This window comes from Salmo salar, chromosome ssa04 (assembly GCF_905237065.1).
Source record: "Salmo salar chromosome ssa04, Ssal_v3.1, whole genome shotgun sequence".
Taxonomy (NCBI): Eukaryota; Metazoa; Chordata; class Actinopteri; order Salmoniformes; family Salmonidae; genus Salmo; species Salmo salar.
This window is the reverse complement of record NC_059445.1, coordinates 39,259,856-39,286,691: the sequence shown is the minus strand read 5'-3', so window position 1 is coordinate 39,286,691 and position 26,836 is coordinate 39,259,856. Positions and strand designations below refer to the sequence as shown.

General features: G+C 41.9%; 1 protein-coding gene across 8 annotated transcripts in view; it reads left to right on the top strand.

Annotated features, from left to right (window-relative positions):
- Positions 1-26,836, top strand: part of LOC106602987 (neurexin-2) — a 324,834-nt gene that overhangs the window by 48,797 nt on the left and 249,201 nt on the right. For 5 of the 8 annotated variants that reach the window (XM_045716898.1, XM_014196084.2, XM_014196086.2 and 2 more), the window contains exon 2: positions 13,407-14,736. In XM_045716898.1, the coding sequence (XP_045572854.1) occupies positions 14,016-14,736 (721 nt within the window). In that variant the 5' untranslated portion in view covers positions 13,407-14,015. Of the gene's footprint in view, positions 1-13,406; positions 14,737-17,442; positions 18,198-26,836 lie in introns of those variants that run through there. The other 3 variants (XM_014196092.2, XM_045716901.1, XM_014196093.2) reach the window with 2 other exon arrangements.

Sequence of the window (26,836 nt, the reverse complement as noted above, 5' to 3'; positions counted from 1 at the left end):
TTATTATGAAACAAACAAGAAATAAGACAAAAAAACAGAACTTCAGCATGCATAACTATTCACCCCCCTAAAGTCAATACTTTGTAGAGCCAGCTTTTGCAGCAATTACAGCTGCAAGTCTCTTGGGGTATGTCTCCATAAGCTTGGCACATCCAGCCACCAGGATTGTTGCCCATTCTTCAAGGCAAAACTGCTCCAGCTCCTTCAAGTTGGATGGGTTCTGCCGTGTACAGCAATCTTTAAATCATACCACAGATTCTCAATTGGATTGAGGTCTGGGCTTTGACTAGGCCATTCCAAGACATTTAAATGTTTCCCCTTAAACCACACAAGTGTTGCTTTAGCAGTATGCTTAGGGTCATTGTCCTGCTGGAAGGTGAACCACCGTCCCAGTCTCAAATCTCTGGAAGACTGAAACAGGTTTCCCTCAAGAATCTCTCTGTATTTCGCACCATCCATCATTCTTTCAATTCTGACCAGTTTCCCAGTCCCTGCCGATGAAGAACATCCCCACAGCATGATGCTGCCACCACAATGCTTCACTGTAGGGATGTGATGAAAGGTGTTGGGTTTGCGCCAGACATAGCGTTTTCCTTGATGGCCAAAAAGCTCAATTTTAGTCTCATCTGACCAGAGTACCTTCTTCCATATGTTTGGCGAGTCTCCCACATGCCTTTTGGCAAACAGCAAATGTGTTTGCTTAATTCTTTCTTAAACAATGTCTTTTTTTCTGGTCACTCTTCCGTAAATCCCAGCTCTGTGGAGTGTACGGCTTAAAGTGGTCCTATGGACAGATACTCCAATTTCCGGCGGTGGAGTTTTGCAGCTCCTTTAAGGGTCTCTTTGTTGCCTCTGATTTAATGCCCTCCTTGCCTGGTCTGTGAGTTTTGGTGGGCGGCCCTCTCTTGGCAGGTTTGTTGTGGTGCCATATTCTTTCCATTTTTTTATAACGGATTTAATGGTGCTCTGTGGGATGTTCAAAGTTTTTATAACCCAACCCTGATCTGTACTTCTCCACAACTTTGTCCCTGACCTGTTTGGAGAGCTCCTTGGTCTTCAGGGTGCCGCTTGCTTGGTGGTGCCGCTTGCTTAGTGGTGTTGCAGACTCTGAGGCATTCAGAACAGGTGTGTGTATATATACTGAGATCATGTGACAGATCATGTGACACTTAGATTGCACACAGGTGGACTTTGTGACTTCTGATTAAATACAGGTGGACTTTATTTAACTAATTATGTGACTTCTGAAGGTAATTGGTTGCACCAGATCTTATTTAGGGGCTTCATAGAAAAGGGAGTGAATACATATGCACGCACCACATTTCCATTTTGGGGAATTTTTTGAAACAAGTAATTTTTTTTATTTTTTTTCACTTCACCAATTTGGACTATTTTGTGTATGTCCATTACATGAAATTCAAATAAAGATCAATTTAAATTACAGGTTGTAATGCACCAAAATAGGAAAACCGCCTATTTTGGTGCATTACAACGTATATGTAGTAGAATGCGACGGGTTAGAAGAAGCTACATAACCAACCCATAAAGTAAAATGTAACATCCATATATGGCAGCTATGTGAACTTTAACATTGCAGGATAAATCAATAGATGTCGTTCAATTGGTAACATACATTTTTGTCTTCTTCTAATGCCTCTTAAGGGGAAAGTAATTTAAAAGTAACAGAATGTAATCAGATTACGTTACTGAGTTTGGGGTCATCCAAAAGTTACGTTAGTGATTTACAATTTTGGACAGGTAACGGATTACATTTAGAAAGTGACCTACCCAACCCTGGCTGTAACTATATATACATTCGTAAATCAAGTCCTTTCTTGAGTTGGGCTCTGGGATGTAACAACCGTTGAGCATCTGAGTTTATGGTTGATTGTGAGGGAAAGGGGTTGAGTGTCTGTGTGTGTATCCCACATCTGTTGCTAGGCGGTAAGGATGTTAGGGACAATATAGGATGAATCACAATAATTGTTTGCTAAAATAATAATAGTTTGACAAAAATGTAATGCAATGGCAATCCTGGTTATAGGTAACAATCCTTTTGTATGAACTGTCGACTCAGTTGTTAATGATGGAAATTAAGAGACAAGATTTTTGAATATACAGTACCAGTCAAAAGTTTGGACACCTACTCATTCCAGGGTTTTTCTTTATTTTTCTTATTTTCTACGTTGTAGTATAATAGTATAGACATCAAAACTATGAAATAACACATAGAATCATGTGGTAAACAAACAGTTCAAAATATATTTTAGACTCTTCAAAGTAGCCACCCTTTGCCTTGATGACAGCTTTACACACTCTTGGCATTCTCTCAACCAGCTTCACCTGGAATGCTTTACCTACAGTCTTGAAGGAGTTTCCACATATGCTGAGCACTTCTTGGCTGCTTTTCCTTCACTCTGTCGTCCAACTCATCCCAAACCATCTCAATTTGGTTGAGGTCGGGTGATTGGGGAGGCCAGGTCACCTGATGCAGCACTCCATCACTCTCATTCTTGGTCAAATAGCCCTTACATAGCCTGGAGGTGTGTTGGGTCATTGTCCTGTTGAAAAACAAATGATAGTCCCAGTAAGAGCAAACCAGATGGGATGGTGTATCGCTGTGGTAGCCATGCTGGTTAAGTGTGCCTTGAATTCTAAATAAATCACCGACAGCGCCACTAGCAAAGCACCATCACACCTCCTCCTCCATGCTTCACGGTGGGAACCACACATGCGGAGATCATCCGTTCACCTACTGCGCATCTCACAAAGACATGGCGGTTGGAACCAAAAATCTAATTCGACCATGAAGGCCTTATTCATGCAGTCTCCTCTGAACTTGATGTTGAGATGTGTCTGTTACTTGAACTCGGTGAAGCAACCTACTACCTTTGAGGGTTTAGAGCTTGAGGTAGTCACCTCATACAAGTACTTGGGAGTATGGCTAGACAGTACACTGTCCTTCTCTCAGCACATATCAAAGCTGCAGGCTAAAGTTAAATCTAAACTTGGTTTCCTCTATCGTAATCGGTCCTATTTTACCCCAGCTTCTAAACTAACCCTGATTCAGATTATCATCCTACCCATGCTAGATTATGGAGACGTAATTTGTAGATCGGCAGGTAAGGGTGCTCTCGAGCAGCTAGATGTTCTTTACCATTCGGCCATCAGATTTGCCATCAATGCTCCTTATAGGATATAGCATCACACTCTATACTCTTGTGTAAACTGGTCATCTCTGTATACCAGTCGCAAGACCCACTGGTTGATGCTTATTTATAAAACCCTCTTAGGCCTCACTCCCCCCTATCTGAGATATCTACTGCAGCCCCCATCCTCCATATACAACACCCGTTCCGCCAGTCACATTCTGTTTTAGGTCCCCAATGCGCACACATCCCTGGGTCGCTCATCTTTCCAGTTCGCTGCAGTGAGTGACTGGAACGAGCTGCAACAAACACTCAAACTGGACAGTTTTATCTCAATCTCTTCGTTCAAAGACTCAATCATGGACACTCTTACTGACAGTTGTGGCTGCTTTGCATAATGTATTGTTGTCTCTACCTTCTTCCCCTTTGTGCTGTTGTCTGTGCCCAATAATGTTTGTACCCTGTTTTGTGCTGCTGCCATGTTGTGTTGCTACCGTGCTGTGTTGTCCTGTTGCTGCCATGCTATGTTGTATTAGGTCTCTCTTTGTGTAGTGTTGTCTCTCTTGTCGTGATGTGTGTTTTGTCCTATATTTTTATTTATTACATTTTTATTTTTAATCCCCATGTCCCCGCAGGAGGCCTTCTGCCTTTTGGTAGGCTGTCATTGTAAATACTAATTTGTTCTTAACTGACTTGCCTAGTTAAATTAAAGTTAAATAAAAAATAATTTAAAAAATAAGCATTTATTTGGGCTGCAATTTCTGAGGCTGGTAACTCTAATGAACGTATTCTCTGTAGCAGAGGTAACTCTGGGTCTTTCTATCCTGTGGCAGTCCTCATGAGTGCCAGTTTCATCATAGTGCTTGATGGTTTTTGCGCTTGCACTTGAAGAAACTTTTTCCGCATTGACTTACCTTCATGTCTTAAAATAATGATAGACTGTCGTTTCTCTTTGCTTATTTGAGCTGTTCTTGCCATATTGTGGACTTGGTATTTTACCAAATAGGGCTATCTTCTGTATTCCCCCCTACCTTGTCACAACACAACTGATTGGCTTAAACACATTAAGATGGAAAGAAATTCCACAAATTTGAACTTTTAATAAGGCACACCTGTTAATTGAAATGCATTCCAGGTGACTACCTCATGAAGCTGGTTGAGAAAATGCCAAGAGTGTTGAAAGCTTTCATCAAGGCAAAACGTGGCTATTTGATGAATCTCAAATATTAAATATATTTTGATTTGGATAACACTTTTTTGTTTACTACATGATTCCATATGTGTTATTTCACAGTTTTGATGTCTTCATTATTATTCTACAATGTAGAAAATAGTCAAAATAAAGAAACTCTTGAATGAGAGTGTGTGTGTGTGTGTGTGTGTGTATGTATGTTGTTGAAGTATACACAGTTGAAGATACAGTTGAAGTTGGAAGTTTACATACACCTTAGCCAAATACATTTAAACTTCGTTTTTCACAATTCCTGACATTTTAATCCTAGTAACATTCCCTGTCTTAGGTCAGTTAGGATCACCACTTTATTTTAAGAATGTGAAATGTCAGAATATTAGTAGAGAGAAGGACTTATTTCAGCTTTTATTTCTTTCATCACATTCCCAGTGGGTCAGAAGTTTACATACACTCAATTAGTATTTGGTAGCATTGCCTTTTAAATTGTTTAACTTGGGTCAAACATTTCGAGTAGCCTTCCACAAGCGTGAATTTTGGTCCATTCCTCCTGACAGAGCTTGTATAACTGAGTCAGGTTTGTAGGCCTCCTTGCTCGCGCACACTTTTTCAGTTCTGCCCACACATTTTCTATAGGATTGGGGTCAGGGCTTTGTGATGGCCACTCCAATACCTTGACTTTGTTGTCCTTAAGCCATTTTGCCACAACGTTGGAAGTATGCTTGGGGTCATTGTCCATTTGGAAGACCCATTTGCGACCAAGCTTTAACTTCCTGACTGATGTCTTGAGATGTTGCTTCAATATATCCACATAATTTTCCTACCTCATGATGCCATCTATTTTGTGAAGTGCACCAGTCCCTCCTGCAGCAAAGCACCCCCACAACATGATGCTGCCACCCCCGTGCTTGACGGTTGGGATGGTGTTCTTCAGCTTGCAAGCCTCTCCCTTTTTCCTCCAAACATAACGATGGTCATTATGGCCAAACAGTTCTATTTTTGTTTCATCAGACCAGAGGACATTTCTCCAAAAAGTACGATCTTTGTCCCCATGTGCAGTTGGAAACCGTAGTCTGGCTTTTTTATGGCGGTTTTTGGAGCTCCGGCTTCTTCCTTGCTGAGCGGCCTTTCAGGTTATGTCGATATAGGACTTGTTTAACTGTGGATATAGATACTTTTGTACCTGTTTCCTCCAGCATCTTCACAAGGTCCTTTTCTGTTGTTCTGGGATTGATTTGCACTTTTCGCACCAAATTGCGTTAGAGATTAACGTATCTCCTTCCTGAGTGGTATGACAGCTGCATAGTCCCATGGTATTTATACTTGCGTACTATTGTTTGTACAGATGAACGTGGTACCCTCAGGCGTTTGCAAAGTGCTCCCAAGGATGAAGCTACCCCCTATAAAAAAAGTGAATAATATATATATTTTTTTCATTTAGAAAGATACGGATCAAAATTATTTGCACCCCTGTTTTCAGTACTCCCGCACCCTCCCCATTGCGAGGATAACGACACAGAGCCTTTTTCTAAAACGTTTTATGAGATTGGAGAACACGTTGGGAGAGATCTTGGATTATTCCTCCATACAGAATCTTTCCAGATCCTTGATATCCTTCATCTGCTCTTATGGACTTCCCTCTTCATTTCAAACCACAGGTTTTCAATGGGGTTCAAGTCCGGAGACTGAGATGGCCATTGCAAAATGTTGATTTTGTGGTTATACAAAATGTCTTCCTTTAAGCAAATGTATTAGTATAAAATAATTGTAAATTTTTTTGGAGCATACAATATAGGTCAGTATTGGTATTTATTTATTTGATACACTATTTTCTCATCTTTATCAAGGGATCCAATAATTCTGGACCCCACTGTATCTACGTATTACAGCCTGGCACATAATAGCTGACCTTGGCTTTTTACCCAAGAGACAGAGCCGGAATGCCCTTTAGCTTGCTCTAATTTGCCTAATGCTGAGTATGACTCCCTAACCACAAATCTATTAACAGACCTTTCCTCACATCTGTTCCTCCCAACTACTGTATATCTTTCTGTGAAACATGAATTGCTGAATTAAGATGATTCACTGTTATACAATACTGTCCACTCCTAAAGTGCTATACCATTATGAATCTTTGTTTGCTAATTTATTTGGTGTGTGTGTGTGTGTGTGTGTGTGTGTTCAGTGGCGGGCTGCCCGTTCCACTGTGTGGGTGCATCTCTTTATGGCAGGCTCAGTGGAGGTGCTCCCCAGGGCCCCCTCCACCCGTTTCATCTCTCTGGCCCAGAGAGAGGCAGAGGGAAGTGCAGGGAGACACGGAGGGAAAACAGAGTATAGGAAGAGAGGCTGCTGCAGTGCACAGTGCTGACAGAGGCTGGGTCAGATGGCCTGCTGCTCCAAAGACTGTACAGGTGGATGGAAACTGACTGGCTCCAGTGTTTCTACTCAATCTTTATTCATCTCTCTGGAGAGGTCAGGATGACAAGGTCCAGTTACTGCCAGACTGGAAACTTTACTGACCCTGGTGTTCTGTGGACCTTTGAGAGAAGGTTGACTATAGGTTATTTGTGACAGACCGGCTCGCTTCGGTCTTAGCAACATTTGAAAAAGTGTTTTTTACATTGGATAAAAGTAGAGACTCAGCTAGAATATTGTATATCAAATACTACAGTTGAGGATCAATGGGAAAGTAATTCTACTTTGAAAGTTGATAAACTTGTAACCTCACTTTTGAGAAAATGGCCCTTGAATGTATTGGTACCTACTGGAGAGCTCTTCTTTGTCTACACACATTCAGCATCGTTCACACCCTCTTACGCTTTAGCCCCACCCATCTCTTTAAGGATTCACATGTGAGGCTATGTACTAAACAATCAACGATTTCAAGACTAAAGGCTGGCTTATGCTACGGGTGTGTTTGTACATTTAACCTGTTAGGGCTAGGGGGCAGTATTGACACGGCTGGATAAAAAACGTACCCGATTTAATCTGGTTACTACTCCTGCCCAGTAACTAGAATATGCAAATAATTATTGGCTTTGGATAGAAAACACTCAAAAGTTTCTAAAACTGTTTGAATGGTGTCTGTGAGTATAACAGAACTCAAATGGCAGGTCAAAACCTGAGAAGATTCTGTACAGGAAGTACCCTGTCTGACCATTTCTTGGCCTTCTTTGTCATCTCTATCCAAAACAAAGGATCTCTGCTGTTACGTGACACTTCCTACGGCTCCAATGGGCTCTCAGAAGGCGGCAAAAAGCTGAATCGTGGCTTTGCAGGCTCTGGTTGAAAAAAAAGTATCGCGTTTGGATAGTGGCTGTTTACAGTACTGTGAGACTCAGGCGCGTGCCCGCGTCGACCGAATGCTTTGTTTTCTTTCCTCTGTTTACCTAAACGCAGATTCCCGGTCGGAATATTATCGCTTTTTTACGAGAAAAATGGCATAAAAATGGATTTTAAACAGCGGTTGACATGCTTCGAAGTACGGTAATGGAATATTTAGAATTTTTTTGTCACGAATTGCGCCATGCTCGTGACCCTTATTTACACTTCGGATAGTGTCTTGGAACGCACGAACAAAACGCCGCTATTTGGATATAACGATGGATTATTTTGGACCAAACCAACATTTGTTATTGAAGTAGCAGTCCTGGGAGTGCATTCTGACGAAGACAACAAAGGTAATCAAACTTTTGTAATAGTAAATCGGAGTTTGGTCAGGGCTAAACTTGGTCGGTGTCTAAATGGCTAGCCGTGATGGCTGGGCTATCTACTGAGAATCTTGCAAAATGTGCTTTCACCGAAAAGCTATTTTAAAATCGGACACCTCGATTGCACAAAGGAGTTCTGTATCTATAATTCTTAAAATAATTGTTATGTTTTTTGTGAACGTTTATCGTGAGTAATTTAGTAAATTCACCGGAGGTTTGCGGGGGGTATGCTAGTTCTGAACGTCACATGCTAATGTAAAAAGCTGTTTTTTGATATAAATATGAACTTGATTGAACAAAACATGCATGTATTGTATAACATAATGTACAAGGTGTGTCATCTGATGAAGATCATCAAAGGTTAGTGCTGCATTTAGCTGTCTTCTGGGTTTTTGTGACATTATATGCTAGCTTGAAAAATGGGTGTCTGATTATTTCTGTCTGGGTACTCTGCTGACATAATCTAATGTTTTGCTTTCGTTGTAAAGCCTTTTTGAAATCGGACAGTGTGGTTAGATTAACGAGAGTCTTGTCTTTAAAATGCTGTAAAATAGTCATATGTTTGAGAAATTGAAGTAATAGCATTTCTAAGGTATTTGAAAATCGCGCCACTGGATTACACTGGCTGTTGCGTAGGTGGGACGAATTCGTCCCGCCTAGCCCAGAGAGGTTAATCTGGAGTGCCAGAGTGTCTTCTGGGCATTCGTGAAAACTCAGAGCGTTGTCAGATTGTCCGTTCGTAAATTGAGAGCGTTTCGCTCTCAGAGAGTTCAGCGCGCACACTGGATGCTCTGGTCGAGGAGTAGGGTTGATCCGAGCTTTCTGACCTAATAACAGCAGTCAAGCACCCAAGCTAACTGGCTGACGTTGGCTAGCTTGCTAGCTACTTCCAGACACAAATGAGAGAATACCTCATTCTGACCCTTACTCGCCCTAGCAGAGCTGGTTAGGCGGTTTTCGGTTTTCATGACTGCAACTGTGCTGCTGGCAAAAATGTAATTATGCTTTTTTGCCGAAGTTTACTGACACCGGCCATATTCAACGGGTGCTGAGCGTTGGTAAATTCGTCAGTTATTCTGCGCTCTGGAACACTCAGACGAGAGTGCTCTGAAATCTGAGTACGTCTATCGACAGTTGTCGCAGTGACATCAAACATTCTATTGAAATAGTAACTTGCTTAGTGGAGTCTTTTTTGTTTCGACATGTAGGTAGCTAGCTAGCTAAACAATGTAGCATAATCCCAATTCATGAATCTGCAGGTAGCTAACCAATTAGGTTCAATGTTAGCTAGCTAACATTAGGCTATAACAAGCAATGCAAATGGCTCTGAGATATCAATAATATTAATTCACAGTAATAGCCCACAAGCTAACGTTGGCTAGCTAGCTAACAGTACACTTTAACACGAAATGAAAAAAAATGTCTGACAAAATTAGAAACGTGTAATATCTTAATTTTGATAGCTAGACGCTCTTACCCCTATAAATGGATGGATGCTTCTCCCTCTCTGTCACGGATGTCATGGTTGCCCTTAGTTTGAAGATGTAATCCGGAGAGGTGTTTTATACAACAGCCTTCTGTGTGTTCTCTTTTCGACTCCGTCTGCATATTTGCAATCAAACTCCAGAATCTCCTTAGCTATCTTACTCTAATTCCAGAGATTTTTCAAAACTCGGTTCTCCAGAAAGTGGAGAGCAACACTTATGGAGTTCTACTACGTGATATCTTTCAAAAAATCTGCATTAGAAAGGATGACCTTCACATACTGACCAGCTCATGTTACAGACAGAAGGTGCTACATGGCAGACCAATCCGAACTCATCTGTCGGCATGTCCAGCCCATTATCTCAGCCAATCATGGCTAACGGGAAGGTTGCTGGCTTTTTCCCTTGGCTAAACCAACTAGACTCGTAATTTAACGATTTTATTCGTATTTACAGATGGCATCCAAGTTTGTTATTAAGGCACATTAAAGTTCACATGTTCCAGAAGGCATTTTGATTTTTTTTAAAATAAGGTTTACGTTCAAATGGCGCTCCTGTGAAATAGTGACGCGTGACATGCGCCTAGTTTCCTGAAATGAGTCGCATATACTGTAGCTGGTCTATCATGATTGGTGTACGTCCTATAATGTCTTCTGTAGATAGACTTCAAAGTAATGGTGCAACTAGTGGCCTCTTGACATTGGCATGCGTTATAGATATTGTATACAGTATATGAGTAATGGGCAATAAAGAGAATCTTTTCAGTTGTTATTCGAACACTCGTGTTTGGAATGCACAGGGTTGTGCCCAGCTGAAGTGATGCATCGTGGAGTCTGGACTGCAGCTTTCTGTCAGTTTGTTTTGGACTCTGTAAGTAGGTAAATGTGTATGACGAAAGCTGTAGTGGTGCTCTAATGTGACGGACTTTGACACAGATGCCATGAGGAGCTAGTGCCGAGGTGTGGAGCAGGTTGGGCAGCGTGTTCACAGCTGATTCCTTTGGGGCCCCACACTGACTGTCTTCAAGAGTTATGGATATTTTCATCTCTGGTATACATTATTTAGATTAGGTCTGGGGATGCCTGGATTTGCATGAGCCATGGATAGTTACCGGATTTTAATGGGCATATCTGTTATCTAAATAAGTCAATCTTATTCTTGGCGATACAACCTGGCCAAGGAGCGTTAACATTTGGATTTGGTCACTACAAGCTCTTTCTTCAAAGCTGCCTTTCTGAGTGCCCTGAAGATGGAGGCCAGTAGTAGGAGATCTCCTCCTTGCTGTGTGAATAATAAATGTGAGCATTTGAAAGATCTCATCTATAAATCATATGCCCTGCCCTTCCTGGTGGAATGCTCCAAATCCCCTCCTTCACACACTACACTGCCCCTCTGCCCCCTCAATTTTCACCAAAATATGTGAGACTGTCCTTGACGATATAGAATATGTCTAGGCACTATTTCTCCTTTTTGACTGGGGTGTGGCTCAGACCAAAAAATACAATGCATAAGCCCCCCCCACCCCCCCCACCCCACCCCACCCCAGTTGGGCTGCAATTCCCCTAGGCTGCCTCTGAAACCTAGCCATCTCTGTTCAGTGAGTTGGAGAGCCTCAGTGCAACAGTGACATTCAGAAGTGAAGGGAAAAGGAGAGGGCTGTTCAGTACCTGCATCCCACCCCTCTGACACATCTGAGAGGAGCTCTGCCCTTTCCTACACAGCCACAGTCCCAGAGAGAGAGAAGGAGAGCGAGAGACACCTATTCACTGTATGCAGCCACTCAACACAACACAGAGTGGGTTGGCACGAAAGTGATTTGTATCCCTGCAAGGTCAATTAACATGCCCTCGCACAAAAGGTTGGTTGTGTGATATGCATTGTTAATGAGCTCAAGTTTTTAATGCTTTTATTTATAATTGTTGGTGTTTATAAAGGCCACCAGCAACTGTGGCTAAGTCTGGTCTCTCTGGTGTCTGATATATCATTAGCATTCCTGCTGCATTGCAACATGTTTTCCAGCCTGTCAGCTCACACTTCTCCTCTCAGAGAGGGAAAATTCGCCAGCTCAAAGCAGATCTGGGAAGGATGTTCTCTAGACTATGTTCTTTAGATTCAGCCCACTGTAAACTGAACCGGCTGGGCTCATCACTTCTGTTTTCTCCTCCGAACATAGCTTTCTGCTCTGCCCTGTAAGCCCCAGCTTCATCCCTGTTGTCTTGCTGGGAGGAGAGATGTTTTATTGTTCTGGTCTTCGTGCTTGGTCTCGTGTTTAGCCTGCTGTGTGGAGATGCTTCAGGCTAACAAAACGTGAATGCTGTTTTATATTGAATAACGGGGTGGATGTAAGGGCTTGTTGATGTGTTGGTTTTAGTCCATCGACTATAACCCCTATCTGCACTCACTTTGTTTATTCAGTGTGTTTAATTCTGCAATCAATTGGTTTCCGTAACCCCTGTCTTTTGATTTGGGTGTTTTACTGTGTTATTTCTCGACGAAGGCTGTCACTAAGCCTTTTATTTTTCAAGTGACAATCCAATATGCAAAAGGCCTGTGCCTTCATTGGCATCAGAGCTGTGAGATTTGTGTTCCGCAGGATACAATGCCTCCATCACAACAGGCCATAGCAATTCATCAAACAATCCGAAGGCAATTCGCTCCTTCATTCTGCAGGCATTTTCCTGGAGGCAGACGAAGACTGATTTTTGTCTGGAAAGACATGCAGTCTGTTGCATTTTCTGGTGGTTGGAGGGGGAGCGGCGAATGGCCCTGTTTTTAATCAAGATGAGTTGATTACATTTTATTAGAAGGAGCAGCAAGGGAAACTTGGAACTACAGCACCACACTGGCTCTTTGACTATAATTGTGTTAATTGAAAGTGGGTACTTTTAAATTATATTTATTGTCTACTGTTGTTCTCACCAAATGTTTTCATGTTGATGTTGAACTGTTCCCTTTCCTCTCAGCTTTTCATCCACTCCTTACCAGATAACTGACAGGCCCTGATAATTATTCTTAATTGAAAGGTGTCCCTCCCCCTTATGCAAGATGATTGCTGTTAGATGTCATATTCAAGGACACGGAATCACTTTAGAAGATCACCGGAAAGTGACAAAGTGCAACAGCAGGGCCATCCTGATAAAGAGAGGACTGTACAATTCAACTTTTTGTGTTGTGAGACTTTGACACAGTGTTTCCTGGTTACTTTTAAACGGATTACCTTTTTGAAAAAGGTCACAGTACTTTACAATGGTAATCTTGCTAAAAAAGACATTTTCCTGTTTAATTAGATGCCCAACATGAACACAGCAATCTGCTCTCTCTCTCTCTCTCTCTCTCTCTCTCTCTCCTCTCTCCTCTCTCTCTAGCTCTCTAGCTCTGCATCTTCGTCTCTCTCACTCTGTCAGTATACTATCTGCAGTGCTTTCAACGAAGCTCCCGAACCCTATTGACGTGATTGAAAAGGCCTGAGTCTCTTCCAAGCCTCCATTGGTCTCTAAGTAAAATCATATTTCCTCCCCTGCCTCTCTGGGTTCTCTGCTGTGTCGCCGGGGGGACTAATAAATAAAGCAATGCTAAAGGATTTTTCTTTCTTTCTCTCGCTCTCTTCCTCCTTTCTTTTTCCTGTGCCATATTTAATTATTTGTTTTATGTCATTATTTAATTATGATTTATGTAACTACAGAAGATGAAAACATACAATGTTTTAGTTATTATAGAATGTTAAAGCTTACATTTTTGGAACCTATTATGGTACGTCATTATTTTGTTATGTGGGTTACATAGCTTCAGTAGCTCCAGCGGCTGGAGTTTTCATATGATGCTGTCAGTTATCTTTCATTCCTCTCCTAACATATTCTTCTTGTGTGTATTCCAGAGCAGTGGGACAATAAGGAAGATGGGGCCTGCACCTGTTTCTGCTTGGCTCTGTGCCTAGCTAACTCCTGGAGACCAGACTGGACTGGACTGCTGCTGGAAGGAGACGAGGGTATTTGGTTGATAAGGAAGGGGAAGAGGAACAGAGAGCCTTGAATTAGTTTGGTTGTTTGTCCTGTTTGTGACCCATCGCCCAAACCAGCTCACTTCAACATTCTGCAGCAATCCCCCTCCTCACTTGGTTTTGTAAATGTGCTAGTTCCTAGACTCCTAAACATAGGCAACAGTATGTTCTACTTCCTAGACTCCTAAACATATGGATTCTACCATGTTTCCAGAACATTTTCTGTAGCCTGTTCTCTGGAGAATAACTGACACAATTCCACATTCTGGGAATTTATTCCCTGTTTTTATTCAACTCAATGGAGAGGCTAAGAAGATAATCAGAACAGAGAGGCAAAGCTGAGGAGACATTGGAATCATATTATTTCTGTAAACTTTAGGGAAAACACAACAACAGTGTAGACTGGAGATCATTTCTGCCTCTCTCAGCAGTGGTGGATTAAAAGCAACAAGACCTAGTTGGAGGGATTAGGGCCAGAAGTGGAAGATGATAAGTAGCAAGGCGCTATGTGAAGGCCGGGCCGTGTGGCCCCTGGTATTGACAGGGCTGTTGTTGACAGTCATGGCCACGGCCTTGGAGTACGAGGGAGTCCCTGGCCAGTGGACGCGGTACGGCCGCTGGGAGGCCAAGGTCACAGGCGAGCTGAGCTTCACTCTGAAGACCAACATCAGCAAGGCCCTGGTGCTCTACCTGGACGACGGAGGGAACTGTGACTTCCTTGAGCTGCTGATCACAGACGGCCGGCTACATCTGCGCTTCACCATCCACTGCGCGGAGCCTGCCTCCCTGCACACGGAGACCCACGTCAACGACCAGCGCTGGCACCGCGTGCTTCTCACCCGCAACTATAGAGCGACCACCCTGGTGGTGGACAACGAGGAGAAGGTGGCCGAGGTCAAGTCCAAGAGGAGTGAGATGGTGGTGGCCAGTGACCTTTACGTAGGCGGCATCTCGCCAGACGTGCGCCTATCTGCCCTCACGTCCAGCACCGTCAAATATGAGCCACCCTTCCAGGGCCTGATCGCCAACCTGAAGCTGGGGGAGAACCTCCCAGTGCTCCTGGATGGCCAAAGTGTTCAGAATGATTTGGAATACCTGTGTATTAAACAGAACCCCTGCAGCAACAGAGGCCTCTGCTCCATCCACCAGGGAGAGGTCCTCTGTGACTGCACCAACACTGGCTACAAGGGAAACTACTGCCACGAAGGTGAGCCAAATACTCAATGAGCTGAATTTGTTCATGGAAAGGGCCTGTTTTTCCATTTGAATGCCTTAGCAGTGAAACCGATTGCTTTGTGAAGTTTAAATGATGGTTTTTGAGGGATTCCTTTAGGATTTACTTGTAATTCTGAGCCATTATCTGAACAGACATTCATTTTCCTTAATTATTCGGGGGAGAGTTGTGCTGATCTACATTTTAGCACAGCTTGACGTGCTGTCTCTGAATGCTTAGGGGGTTTGGCTGAGATTGTTGGATAGCCTGTTGATTATGATTACATTTTCTCCGAGTTTAGTTAGGCCCACGTAACTCACTTGTGGATGGCTGTTTCATGGCTAAAGGGAAATAAGCCACTCTTGTTCCACTCACACATACTGTAGCAACATTAAGCTAGTAAATGTCAGTTTTCATAGAGGAAATGTAAATGTTTTACTGTATGTTGATTTGGTTTCTGTGTTTTATCCTGGCTTTACCATTCATAATTATAAAAGCATTCTGTTACCTGATACTTAACCGCTTCCTTAAAATGCGAAACCTGGGGAAGTTCCATGGCAAAAATCATCAAATGCCTTGCTTGGGTGGTGGAGCTCCAAAGGTGTTCGCCAGATTAGTGCCGTAGGAGCAACAGTGCGTGAGGACAAAATATGTCACCAAAACAACCTCTGGTGGCAAAATGTTTTAGAATGTTTGCAGCATGCTGGTTTTCACAGTATTTTACTGTTATTTCGTGATGAGCTAAAGCTGCAGTATGAGGGGAGTAGAGGCTTATAAAATCTGTGATACGGAGAACGCGGATGGAATCACGGAATCCAGACAATAAAACAGAATTCAACAACGTATTCAGCTTAGTAGGGAATCAACTAAATTTATTGAAAAAAGAATAATTCTTTGCCCAACTTTATCATAAGACATGAACAGAATGCATTAGTGATTCGTATTTTCTGCAACTTTCTGAAGAGGCAACAAGAATTCTCCATGTGTGTGTGCGTTGTGCGCAGCTACCATTTTGTGTAGCCGTTAGCAGGGATGCTAAAGAAAAATCTTCCGGTAGATGGAAAGGCTTTCCCAAAAACCTCAATTATTTGCATCAATCTAGTGGGTATTTGTTTTGCAAACTGTACTATTAAATGTACGTTTTAGTCATTTAGCAGATCGACTTACATGTGCGGTACAAAAACACCCTAGGTGCACACTGGAATTAAAGGGTAACTACACCCAAACTCTAAGTGTCTAAAATGTTGTAGTCTCCTGATTTAGTTAGAACATCCAATTTAGTTGTTTTTCTATTTTAAAAAAGTGTGCATTTGAGAGTGAAACCCTGAAAAAAATGGGAGAACAGAAACCTGGAAAACAAAACGGAGAAAACAAAAATTGGCAAAATATTATAAGGCTCTAGGGGAGAAATGGTCTACAATGCTGGCCATAACAATATTTTACATTTTGACGTTTCTGAAGTGATATGTGGCAGTAAAGGCTTGCATGAGAGACAATAAGTAACTAGCCACAATGAGGTTTGTTTTGAGAAAAGTCAGCTTCTCTTGTAAGCTACCTAGATATAACTAGCTAGCTAAAGCTAGTTCAATTTCAAAGCCAACAAAATGCTAATAAAAACAGCATATTATTCACCTAAAAGGATAGCTGTGTTAGCCCAGTCGCTAGCTTATCCAGGGTCAGTTATACATAGAGCAACCGTGTACTGTCTATGTGTGGGAACAACTGCAACCTTTTTGCAAGCAACATTGCTAAAATGAATGAAATAAAATAAAATGTTACCTGTAATGCTCATCTCCTGTAGCCTAATTATCATCTCCTTATCTGCATACTGTACCTAAATTACAAGGGTTGGATTTGTTCTAAACCATTTTATGTCATCACTTAAAAGGTGTGTACAAAATCTGGTATATGGTTTGTCTCATACAGTGCCTTCAGAAAGTATTCATGCCCATTGACTTATTCCATATTTTCTTGTTACACCCTGAATTCAAAATGGATTCAACAGAAAAAATCTTACCCATGTTTTTAGACATTTTTGCAAATGTATTGAAAACGAAATACAGAAATATCTAATGTACATACAGTGGTTGCTCCACTAAAAGTTTTGCGATTATGCTGCGATACTTAGAGGTACTTTGTGGTTTAGTACAGTACCCTTGTCACATCCGTCGTAATAAATATCGGACCAAGGTGCAGCGCGATATGTTTTCCACATGTTTAATATTAGAAACGCACGAAACGAACCGTAACTAAGAAGTGCTATGTGCACTAACTCAAAACAATATCCCACAAACACAGGAGGGAAAAATGCTACCTAAATATGATCCCCAATTAGAGACAACGATTCCCAGCTGCCTCTAATTGGGAATCATACAAATCACCAACAAATAGAAATAATAAACTAGAACCCCACATAGAAAATATAAACTAGACCAGGGGTCACCAACACGGTGCCCGCGGGCACCAGGTCGCCCCCAGGGACCACATGAGTCACCCGCAGGCCTGGTCTAAAAATAGCACAACTCACTAGTGAGCTGCGTCTGAAATGTAATTGTATTCTGTTGCTATTCTTTTAAATCACACTTGCATTTATATATATTTAAAAATGACTGTCTTAAAAATATTTTCATTATACATGAGTTTAGATAAGTTTAGGTGAACTCTGACCTACTCCAGTTCAAAGGTCAGTATTGTGCGCTTGAAAAAAACGGTGCTCGTGGAGAGTAAGCTAGCGGGCGCAGCGAAGATGGTAGCTGAATGCAGTTTCTGGCGAAGTGCAGCTGGTTTAGCATCCAGTGCGACGAGTCTGTGGACAGCAGCAGTATAGCGCAGCTGTTTCGTTTTTATCCGGATGGTGTTTGAAGATTTCTCCACAAGAGAAGAACTCCTGGCACTACTGCCCTTAAAGACAACTATGAGGGGAGTTGACATTTATAACACGGTGAAGGAGTTTTTCGTGCAGAAAAAGGTACCATTGGAAAAGCTGGTAGCGGTGACTACAGACGGGGCTCCTGCTATGATCAGCCGACATACAGGTTTCATCGCTCACTGTAAAAGTGACCCAGACTTCCCAAAATTTATGCGTTACCACTGCATCATTCACCAGCAGGCGTTATGTGCAAAAGTGATCGGCTTTGAGCACGTGATGACTCCCGTTGTAAAAATCATAAACAACATCCGCTCCAAAGCAAAACAGCACAGGATTTTCAAGGTGCTATTGGAGGAGATGTCAGCTGAATATGGTGACCTGCTGCTACACACAGAAATCCGATGGCTCAGCAGAGGACGAGTTTTACTTCGTTTTTTGTCACTTTTGGGTGAAATCAAAGAGTTCAAGCAGTCCAAAGGCGAAGACGTCTCACTGCTAGAGGACACAGAGTGGACACTTGACCTTGCATTTTTGACGGACATTACTGGGAAACTAAACGACTTGAACTGCAAGCTGCAAGGCAAAGGTAAGACTGTTGTTGATCTGATAAGTGCTTTAAATGCATTTAAAGCCAAGATGAACATTTTCTCTGTGGATTTACAGAAAAAAAAAGTGCTGCACTTTCCTTCTGTGCAGTCGGTGCTGAAAGACGATGCTTCTGCATCTGAGACATTTGACAAAGTTGCAGAAAAGTACTGTGAAGTCATAAACAGACTTAGGCAAGCAAGAGTTTGAGAATAGGTTTTGTGACCTTCATCAGCTTGAGCCATGTGTGTCGTTCATTTCCAATCCTTTCATGAATGTGGACACAACATTCTTTGCTGAGCAACTAAGTGCAACATTCAACTTGGATGCTGGACAGGTGGAGATTGAAATCATAACATTGCAAAATGACCTCCACCTCAAAGCCTACCAGGCTGCACCAAACTTTTGGTGCCTTGTTGACACAGAGAAGTACAGTGGAGTATGCACAGCAGCTATGAAGGTTGCTAGCCTGTTTGGTTGAACCAATCTCTGTGAATCAGCGTTTTCTGACATGAACTTCATCAAGAACAAACACAGAACACGCCTCACTGATACACATCTGAACGACTCACTCACAATTGCAGTGTCAAGTTACACACCAGATTACAATACACTGGTGAACAGCATGCAATGCCAGTCTTCCCACTAACAAAGAAACAGATACCAGATGTTGTCAGTGGCAACATGGCAGTTGCCATGGCGAAGTTGAATTAAAATATTTAAGAATTGTTTTCAATTTAAAAGTGTGTTAAAAAATGCAGCAGATTTCGTCATTAGTTCAAAATGTGACAAGATTTATTTAAAAATAAGTAGATTTTTCTAACATTACATAATTGATAACTTTTTGAAACAGTGCAACATAGTTCATGATTTGTTAAAAGGGTTTGTCAGTGGCTAGTGAAAATGGGACATTTTTCCTATGAAATGTAGTGATGTAAGTGATCATCTGAAAATTTAACAATTACTGAGATTAAAGTGCTGGATATTGATATCTGTTTCCCACCTTATTGTCATTGTTGATAATTATTGTGAGAAATGATTAACGTGATCAGTGTCTTCACATAGATAAGTATCATTAATCATTATTAATAACGTATATCTAAAGGCAAACTGAGCAAATTTGTTATTTTAGAAGAGCGTATCAAACTGGTAGCCCTTCAGTACCCATGTAGCTCTGTTTCAAAAAGGTTGGTGACCCCTGAACTAGACTAACCCCCCCCCCCAGTCACGCCCTGACCTACTCCACCATAGAAAATAAGGACTCTCTATGGTCAGGACATGACAACCCTGCGTCACACCTTCATTACTCCAGACCAGCGCAAGGGGGAGAGAGAGCACTGACTATGCTTTTGGGTCCTACTGTGTCTCTGACAATGAATGGGCGACATAAACCTAAATAGAAACTGATAATTGTGCACGACTTCAGTATTACTTACTTAAACTGTTGTTACACTAAGGTTTTTATTATTTTATTTTGTTATTGTTATTTTGCTCTTACTGTAGTACTGTAGCCCACTCCTGACCAGTCACGTTGTACAGCGCCTGAGTGGCACAACGGTCTAAGACACTGCATAGCAGTCAAGCTGTGTTGCTACAGATGCTGGTTCAATACCCGTGCCGGCGTAAACTGGGAGACCCATGAGAGGACTGTAGATTTATGGTTTCTCTCCCTCTAAAAACAGAAATAAATCATTCTAAATAACAAATTAGTAACAATGTCTCACCCCTTTTTCTCGCTCATTTTACGTTATTTGAAAACAAAATAATCTCAAATGTTATTTTTTAAACAGTGATTATTATTAATTTCGAATTATATAAAAGCCCCTTGGGTATTCTCACAGATATATTATTAACCCTGTTATTAGCAGGACAATATTTACATTTACATTTAAGTCATTTAGCAGACGCTCTTATCCAGAGCGACTTACAAAATGGTGCATTCACCTTATGATATCCAGTGGAACAACCACTTTACAATAGTGCATCTAAATCTTTTAAGGGGGGGGGTTAGAAGGATTACTTTATCCTATCCTAGGTATTCCTTAAAGAGGTGGGGTTTCAGGTGTCTCCGGAAGGTGGTGATTGACTCCGCTGTCCTGGCGTCGTGAGGGAGCTTGTTCCACCATTGGGGTGCCAGAGCAGCGAACAGTTTTGACTGGGCTGAGCGGGAACTGTGCTTCCTCAGAGGTAGGGGGGCCAGCAGGCCAGTGGTGGATGAACGCAGTGCCCTTGTTTGGGTGTAGTGCCTGATCAGAGCCTGAAGGTATGGAGGTGCCGTTCCCTTCACAGCTCCGTAGGCAATCACCATGGTCTTGTAGCGGATGCGAGCTTCAACTGGAAGCCAGTGGAGCGGAGGAGCGGGGTGACGTGAGAGAACTTGGGAAGGTTGAACACCAGACGGGCTGCGGCGTTCTAATATATATATATATATATATATATATATATATATATATATATATATATATATAATATATATATATATAACCAATATATATTGGTCATGGCTCCTGAGTGGAGCACAATGGGATTTCCTTGCGGTTCTCCAGCTGTATCCACTGAAAGCGTGCAAGGTTCAAGGCACGAGGGCAGGGGGCACGGGATGAGATGGCACAGAAGATGGACCTAGCCCATGGAGAAGGGGGGGGGGGGGTGGACCCGCCACACTGGGTAGCACAGAGCAACACTTTAAGGGGCATTGAACTAATAATGGCGCTGACTAGGGAAATGTTCCCACTGTTCTTAGTGCCAGTCTGCACTTTCAAACTAAAACAATGTAACTAATAATGGCATCTTTATGCTTTCGTTAATAAAATAATAATAAAAATACTCTTTCAAAATGCCGATGTTTGTTTATTTAGTTATGGATCCATAACGAATTACTATGGGAATAAATATCACTGAATTACAGATATTGGAACAAAGTTGCTTACTGGAAAATACTATTTAAAGCACACACGGGCACGTTGTACAGTGCCATTATGGCTATTAGCAGGTAGCTGGACAATAGACTTGCCTAGAAGGAGGGTAGGGAGAGAATTCTATCGTCAAATGTATTTCTTAGTTAGGTTGGCTGTATCACAACCGGCCGTGATTGGTTGCAATTTCAGTTTAATCCACCAGAAAAGACAAAACAAATAATATAACAAAATGTATTATTATGTATCATATCCGACCGTGATTGGGAGTTCCATAGGGCGGCGCACAATTGGCCCAGCATTTTTCTCCCTCTAAAAACAGAAATGCATTTTTTTGTCCTTTACAAATATTATTTTGGCCTTTTATTCAGATTACAATCGCTCACTTTCGTTTTTTTTTTTAAACAAAAGAACCTCCGAAATATCGTTATATATTATCAAGTTGATGGCACAGTCATATAGCGGCACCTACATAAAGCCGTGTGACTCACTCATTCATGGCTTTGGATCAAAATAAATAAGTACAAACATTCTTTCTGATAGTCTTTTAATAAAGAAATGTTTTGGTTATCCTGACCTGGACACCATGTACAGTATTATAATAGCCCATTATGGGCTATTAGCAGGACAATATACCTTTACCAACACCTCTCTGTATTTTGATACTTTGTGGATGGGGCCTCCCCAGTGGCGCAGCTGTCTAAGTCACTGCATCGCAATGCACAATGCGTTGCTACAGATACCCGTGCCGGCCACCACCGGGAGACCCATGAGGCGGCTTTTGGTTTCAATTTAGAATCCTCCAATCCTCTATATTTAATTATTGCCGGAGAGTCACGTCATTTTTTGATATACTGTAGGCCTACCATAGGCGACATGAGTCTCACTAGTGTTGAGTAGGGTGCTGTAGGTCTTATTTATTTAAAGAGCATATTGAAGTTAGAAGTCATATTGAAGTTAGTTTGAAGCAATAGCCTACAACTATTTTAGCACCGTTTCACTCTGCTCTGAGACAAACATGGGGAACTCTGGTCTCCCGCGTGCCCGCTGAACACAGGGATTCTTTAGCTAAATAGCCCAGTACTGTAGCCTACTGTCACGTTGTACAGTGCCATATTTTCCGTTCCATCCTAACGGAAATCCAGAGAGTTTTTCGTTTTTCTTGGAATATAATCACCATAATATGAATCAAATTAATTAAGCAACATTTCTTAAAATCAGTCCCATATACTAATGTTAAAAAAAGGTTTTAAATTCTCTAGTACAACCACTATTGAAGGCTATCAAATGCTTCTCAAAGATGTCCTCTGGTGGTCAAACTAGCACTAACTAGCATTAATGGTACCAGTGGTTGACACTTAAATAACGTGCCATAGAATTCTGCAGCACACCACGCAAGCTGTGCTGCAGTACGCTGCAACTTTTAAAGGACAAACCACTAAGCATTCACACCCCTGAGTCAATACATGTTAGAATCACATTTGGCAGTGATTACAGCTGTGAGTCTTTCTGGGTAAGTCTCTAAAAGCTTTCCACACATGGATTGTACAATATTTGCACATTACTCTTTAAAAAAGTATTCAAGCTCTGTCAAGTTGGTTGTTGATCATTGCAACACAGCCATTTTCAAACCTTGACAGATTTTCAAGCTGATTTTAAGTCAAACTGTAACTATTTTAAATGTAACTAGGCCATTCAGAAACATTCACTGTCTTCTTGGTAAGCAACTCCAGTGTATAATTGGCCTTATGTTTTAGGTTATAGTCCTGCTGAAAGGTGAATTTGTCTCCCAGTGTTTGTTGGAAAGCAGACTGAACCAGGTTTTCCTCTATAATTTAGTTTGTGCTTAGCTCTATTCCATTTATTTTTATCCTAAAAGCCTCCCTAGTCCTTGCTGATGACAAACATACCCATAACATGATGCAGCCACCACCATGCTTGCGAATATGAACAGTGGTGCTAAGTGATGTGTTCTGTTGGATTTGCCCCAAACATAACGCTTTATATTCAGGATATAAAGCGTTAACTTCTTTGCCACTTTTTTGGCAGTTTTACTTTAGTGCCTTATTGCAAACAGGATGCATGTTTTTGAAATATTTTTTATTCTGTACAGGCGTCCTTCTTTTCACTCTGTAGTTTGGCCTCATGGTGTAATCCCTGAGCGGTTTCCTTCCTGTACGGTAACTGAGTTATGTATCTTTGTAGTGACTGGGTGGATTGATACACCATCCATGCTCAAAGGGATATTCAATGTTTGTTTGTTTTTTTACCCATCTACCAATAGGTGCCCTTCTTCGTGAGGCATTGGAAAACCTCCCTGGTCTTTGTGCTTGAATCTGTGTTTGAAATTCTGCTCGACTGAGGGACCTTACAATTATCTGTATGTGTGGGGTACAGAGATTAGGTAGTCATTCAAAAATCATATTAAACACTATTATTGCACGAGTCCATGAAACCTATTATGCGACTTGTTAAGCAACTAATTTAGGTTTGCCATAACCAAGGGGTTGAATACTTATCGACTCAAGACATTTCAGCTTTTCATTTTTAATTATACTGAAAAAAATATAAACGCAACATGTAAAGTGTTGATTTCATGAGCTGAAATAAAAGATTGCAGTATTTTTCCATATGCACCAAAAGCTTATTTCTCTCAACTTTTGTGCACAAATTTCTTTACATCCATGTTATTGAACATTTCTCCTTTGTCAAGATAATCCATCCACCTGACAGGTGTGGCATATCAAGAAGCTGATTAAACATCATGATCATTACACAGGTGCACTTTGTGCTGGGTACAATTCAAGGCCACTCTAAAATGTGCTGTTTTTTTTTGTCACACAACACAATGCCACAGATGTCTCAAGTTTTGAGGGAACGTGCAATTGGCATGCTGACTGCAGGAATGTCCACCAAAGCTGATGCCAGATAATTTAATGTTAATTTCTCAACCATAAGCTGCCTCCAAGGTCGTTTTAGAGACACAACCGCAGACCATGTGTAACCACGCCAGCCCAGGACCTCCCCATCCGTCTTCTTCACCTGCTGGATTGTCTGAGACCAGCCACGCAGACAGTTGATGAAACTGAGTATTTATGTCTCTTACAGCCCTTTTGTGGGGAAAACTCATTCTGATTGGCTGGGCCTGGCTCCCCAGTGGGTGGGCCTGGCCTAATGAATGTATTTAAATTGACTGATTTCCTTATATGAACTGTAACTCAGTAAAGTCAGTGAAATTGTTGCATGTTGATTTTTTTTTTCATTTTTTTCAGTATAATTTTTTTTCAATCCCTAAAAACATAATTCCATTTTGACATTATGGGGTATTGTGTGTAGGCCAGTGACCCAAAATCTCAATTTAATTCATTTTAAATTAAGGTTGTGGAAAAAGTCAAGGGGTATATGAACTTTCTGAATGCACTGAAAACATCGTATATTGGTATCATTTTAAATTGAAAATACACTGCTCAAAAAAATTAAGGGAACACTTAAACAACACAATGTAACTCCAAGTCAATCACACTTCTGTTAAATCAAACTGTCCACATAGGAAGCAACACTGATTGACAATAAATGTCACATGCTGTTGTGCAAATGGAATAGACAACAGGTGGAAATTATAGGCAATTAGCAAGACACCCCCAATAAAGGAGTGGTTCTGCAGGTGGGGACCACAGACCACTTCTCAGTTCCTATGCTTCCTGGCTGATGTTTTGGTCACTTTTGAATGCCGGCGGTGCTTTCACACTAGTGGTAGCATGAGACGGAGTCTACAACCCACACAAGTGGCTCAGGTAGTGCAGCTCATCCAGGATGGCACATCAATGCGAGCTGTGGCAAGAAGGTTTGCTGTGTCTGTCAGCGTAGTGTCCAGAGCATGGAGGCGCTACCAGGAGACAGGCCAGTACATCAGGAGACGTGGAGGAGGTCGTAGGAGGGCAACGACCCAGCAGCAGGACCGCTACCTCCGCCTTTGTGCAAGGAGGAGCAGGAGGAGCACTGCCAGAGCCCTGCAAAATGACCTCCAGCAGGCCACAAATGTGCATGTGTCTGCGCAAACGGTCAGAAACAGACTCCATGAGGGTGGTATGAAGGCCCGACGTCCACAGGTGGGGGTTGTGCATACAGCCCAACACCGTGCAGGACGTTTGGCATTTGCCAGAGAACACCAAGATTGGCAAATTCGCCACTGGCGCCCTGTGCTCTTCACAGATGAAAGCAGGTTCACACTGAGCACGTGACAGACGTGACAGAGTCTGGAGACGCCGTGGAGAACATTCTGCTGCCTGCAACATCCTCCAGCATGACCGGTTTGGCAGTGGGTCAGTCATGGTGTGTGGTGGCATTTCCTTGAGGGGCCGCACAGCCCTCCATGTGCTCGCCAGAGGTAGCCTGACTGCCATTAGGTACCGAGATGAGATCCTCAGACCCCTTGTGAGACCATATGCTGGTGCGGTTGGCCCTGGGTTCCTCCTAATGCAAGACAATGCTAGACCTCATGTGGCTGGAGTGTGTCAGCAGTTCCTGCAAGAGGAAGGCATTGATGCTATGGACTGGCCCGCCCGTTCCCCAGACCTGAATCCAATTGAGCACATCTGGGACATCATGTCTCGCTCCATCCGCCAACGCCACGTTGCACCACAGACTGTCCAGGAGTTGGCAGATGCTTTAGTCCAGGTCTGGGAGGAGATCCCTCAGGAGACCATCCGCCACCTCATCAGGAGCATGCCCAGGCGTTGTAGGGACGTCATACAGGCACGTGGAGGCCACACACACTACTGAGCCTCATTTTGACTTGTTTTAAGGACATTACATCAAAGTTGGATCAGCCTGTAGTGTGGTTTTCCACTTTAATTTTGAGTGTGACTCCAAATCCAGACCTCCATGGGTTGATAAATTGGATTTCCATTGATTCATTTTGTGTGATTTTGTTGTCAGCACATTCAACTATGTAAAGAAAAAAGTATTTAATAAGATTATTTCTTTCATTCAGATCTAGGATGTGTTGTTTAAGTGTTCCCTTTATTTTTTGAGCAGTATATATAGCTCAACATGTAAACAACAGATTCCCATAAGGCCAGTAATGCTGTATGGCGATGCATATGCCTCATGATAAGCTTGCCAAATGGATTTACATAGCTGATATACTGAGAGAGAGTGACAATCAAATAAAACATTTTACAAAAAGGAAATGTTAATTTGAGAATACAACACAGACGGAACCCCGTCCTCTCGTTATTGCAGGAGTGTGATTAATCAATATTGAGGCTAGTTCATTTTTGATTAACAGTTTAGCAATTAAAACACGTTTAAACATTTCCCTTCAAAGAATCAACACTGCATCACTTCAAAATATGCAAATAAGCTAACTCGTGTATATAAAGATGAAGCATTTTAGTCTAAACAACAACAGATAATTGAGTAGTAACAAGTAGGTTATCATTTACTGAAGCATCATTTTAGATGAACAAACAAAACTCCATACCAGTGGTGGCCAACCTTTCTCCACTGATCCCTGATCAACTGGGTGAGCAGGCTTCTATTCCAGCCCAGCAATAGCCCACTAGATTATCACCTCATTAGATTTGATAAGTTGAGTCAGGTGTGTTATTGCTGGGCTGAAACAGAACCCTGCACACCCAGCAGACCTCTAGCAGGGTTGGCCTACTCCAAATGTAATTGGTTTATACAAAAATACAGTTGATGTATACAACATTTGGTAACA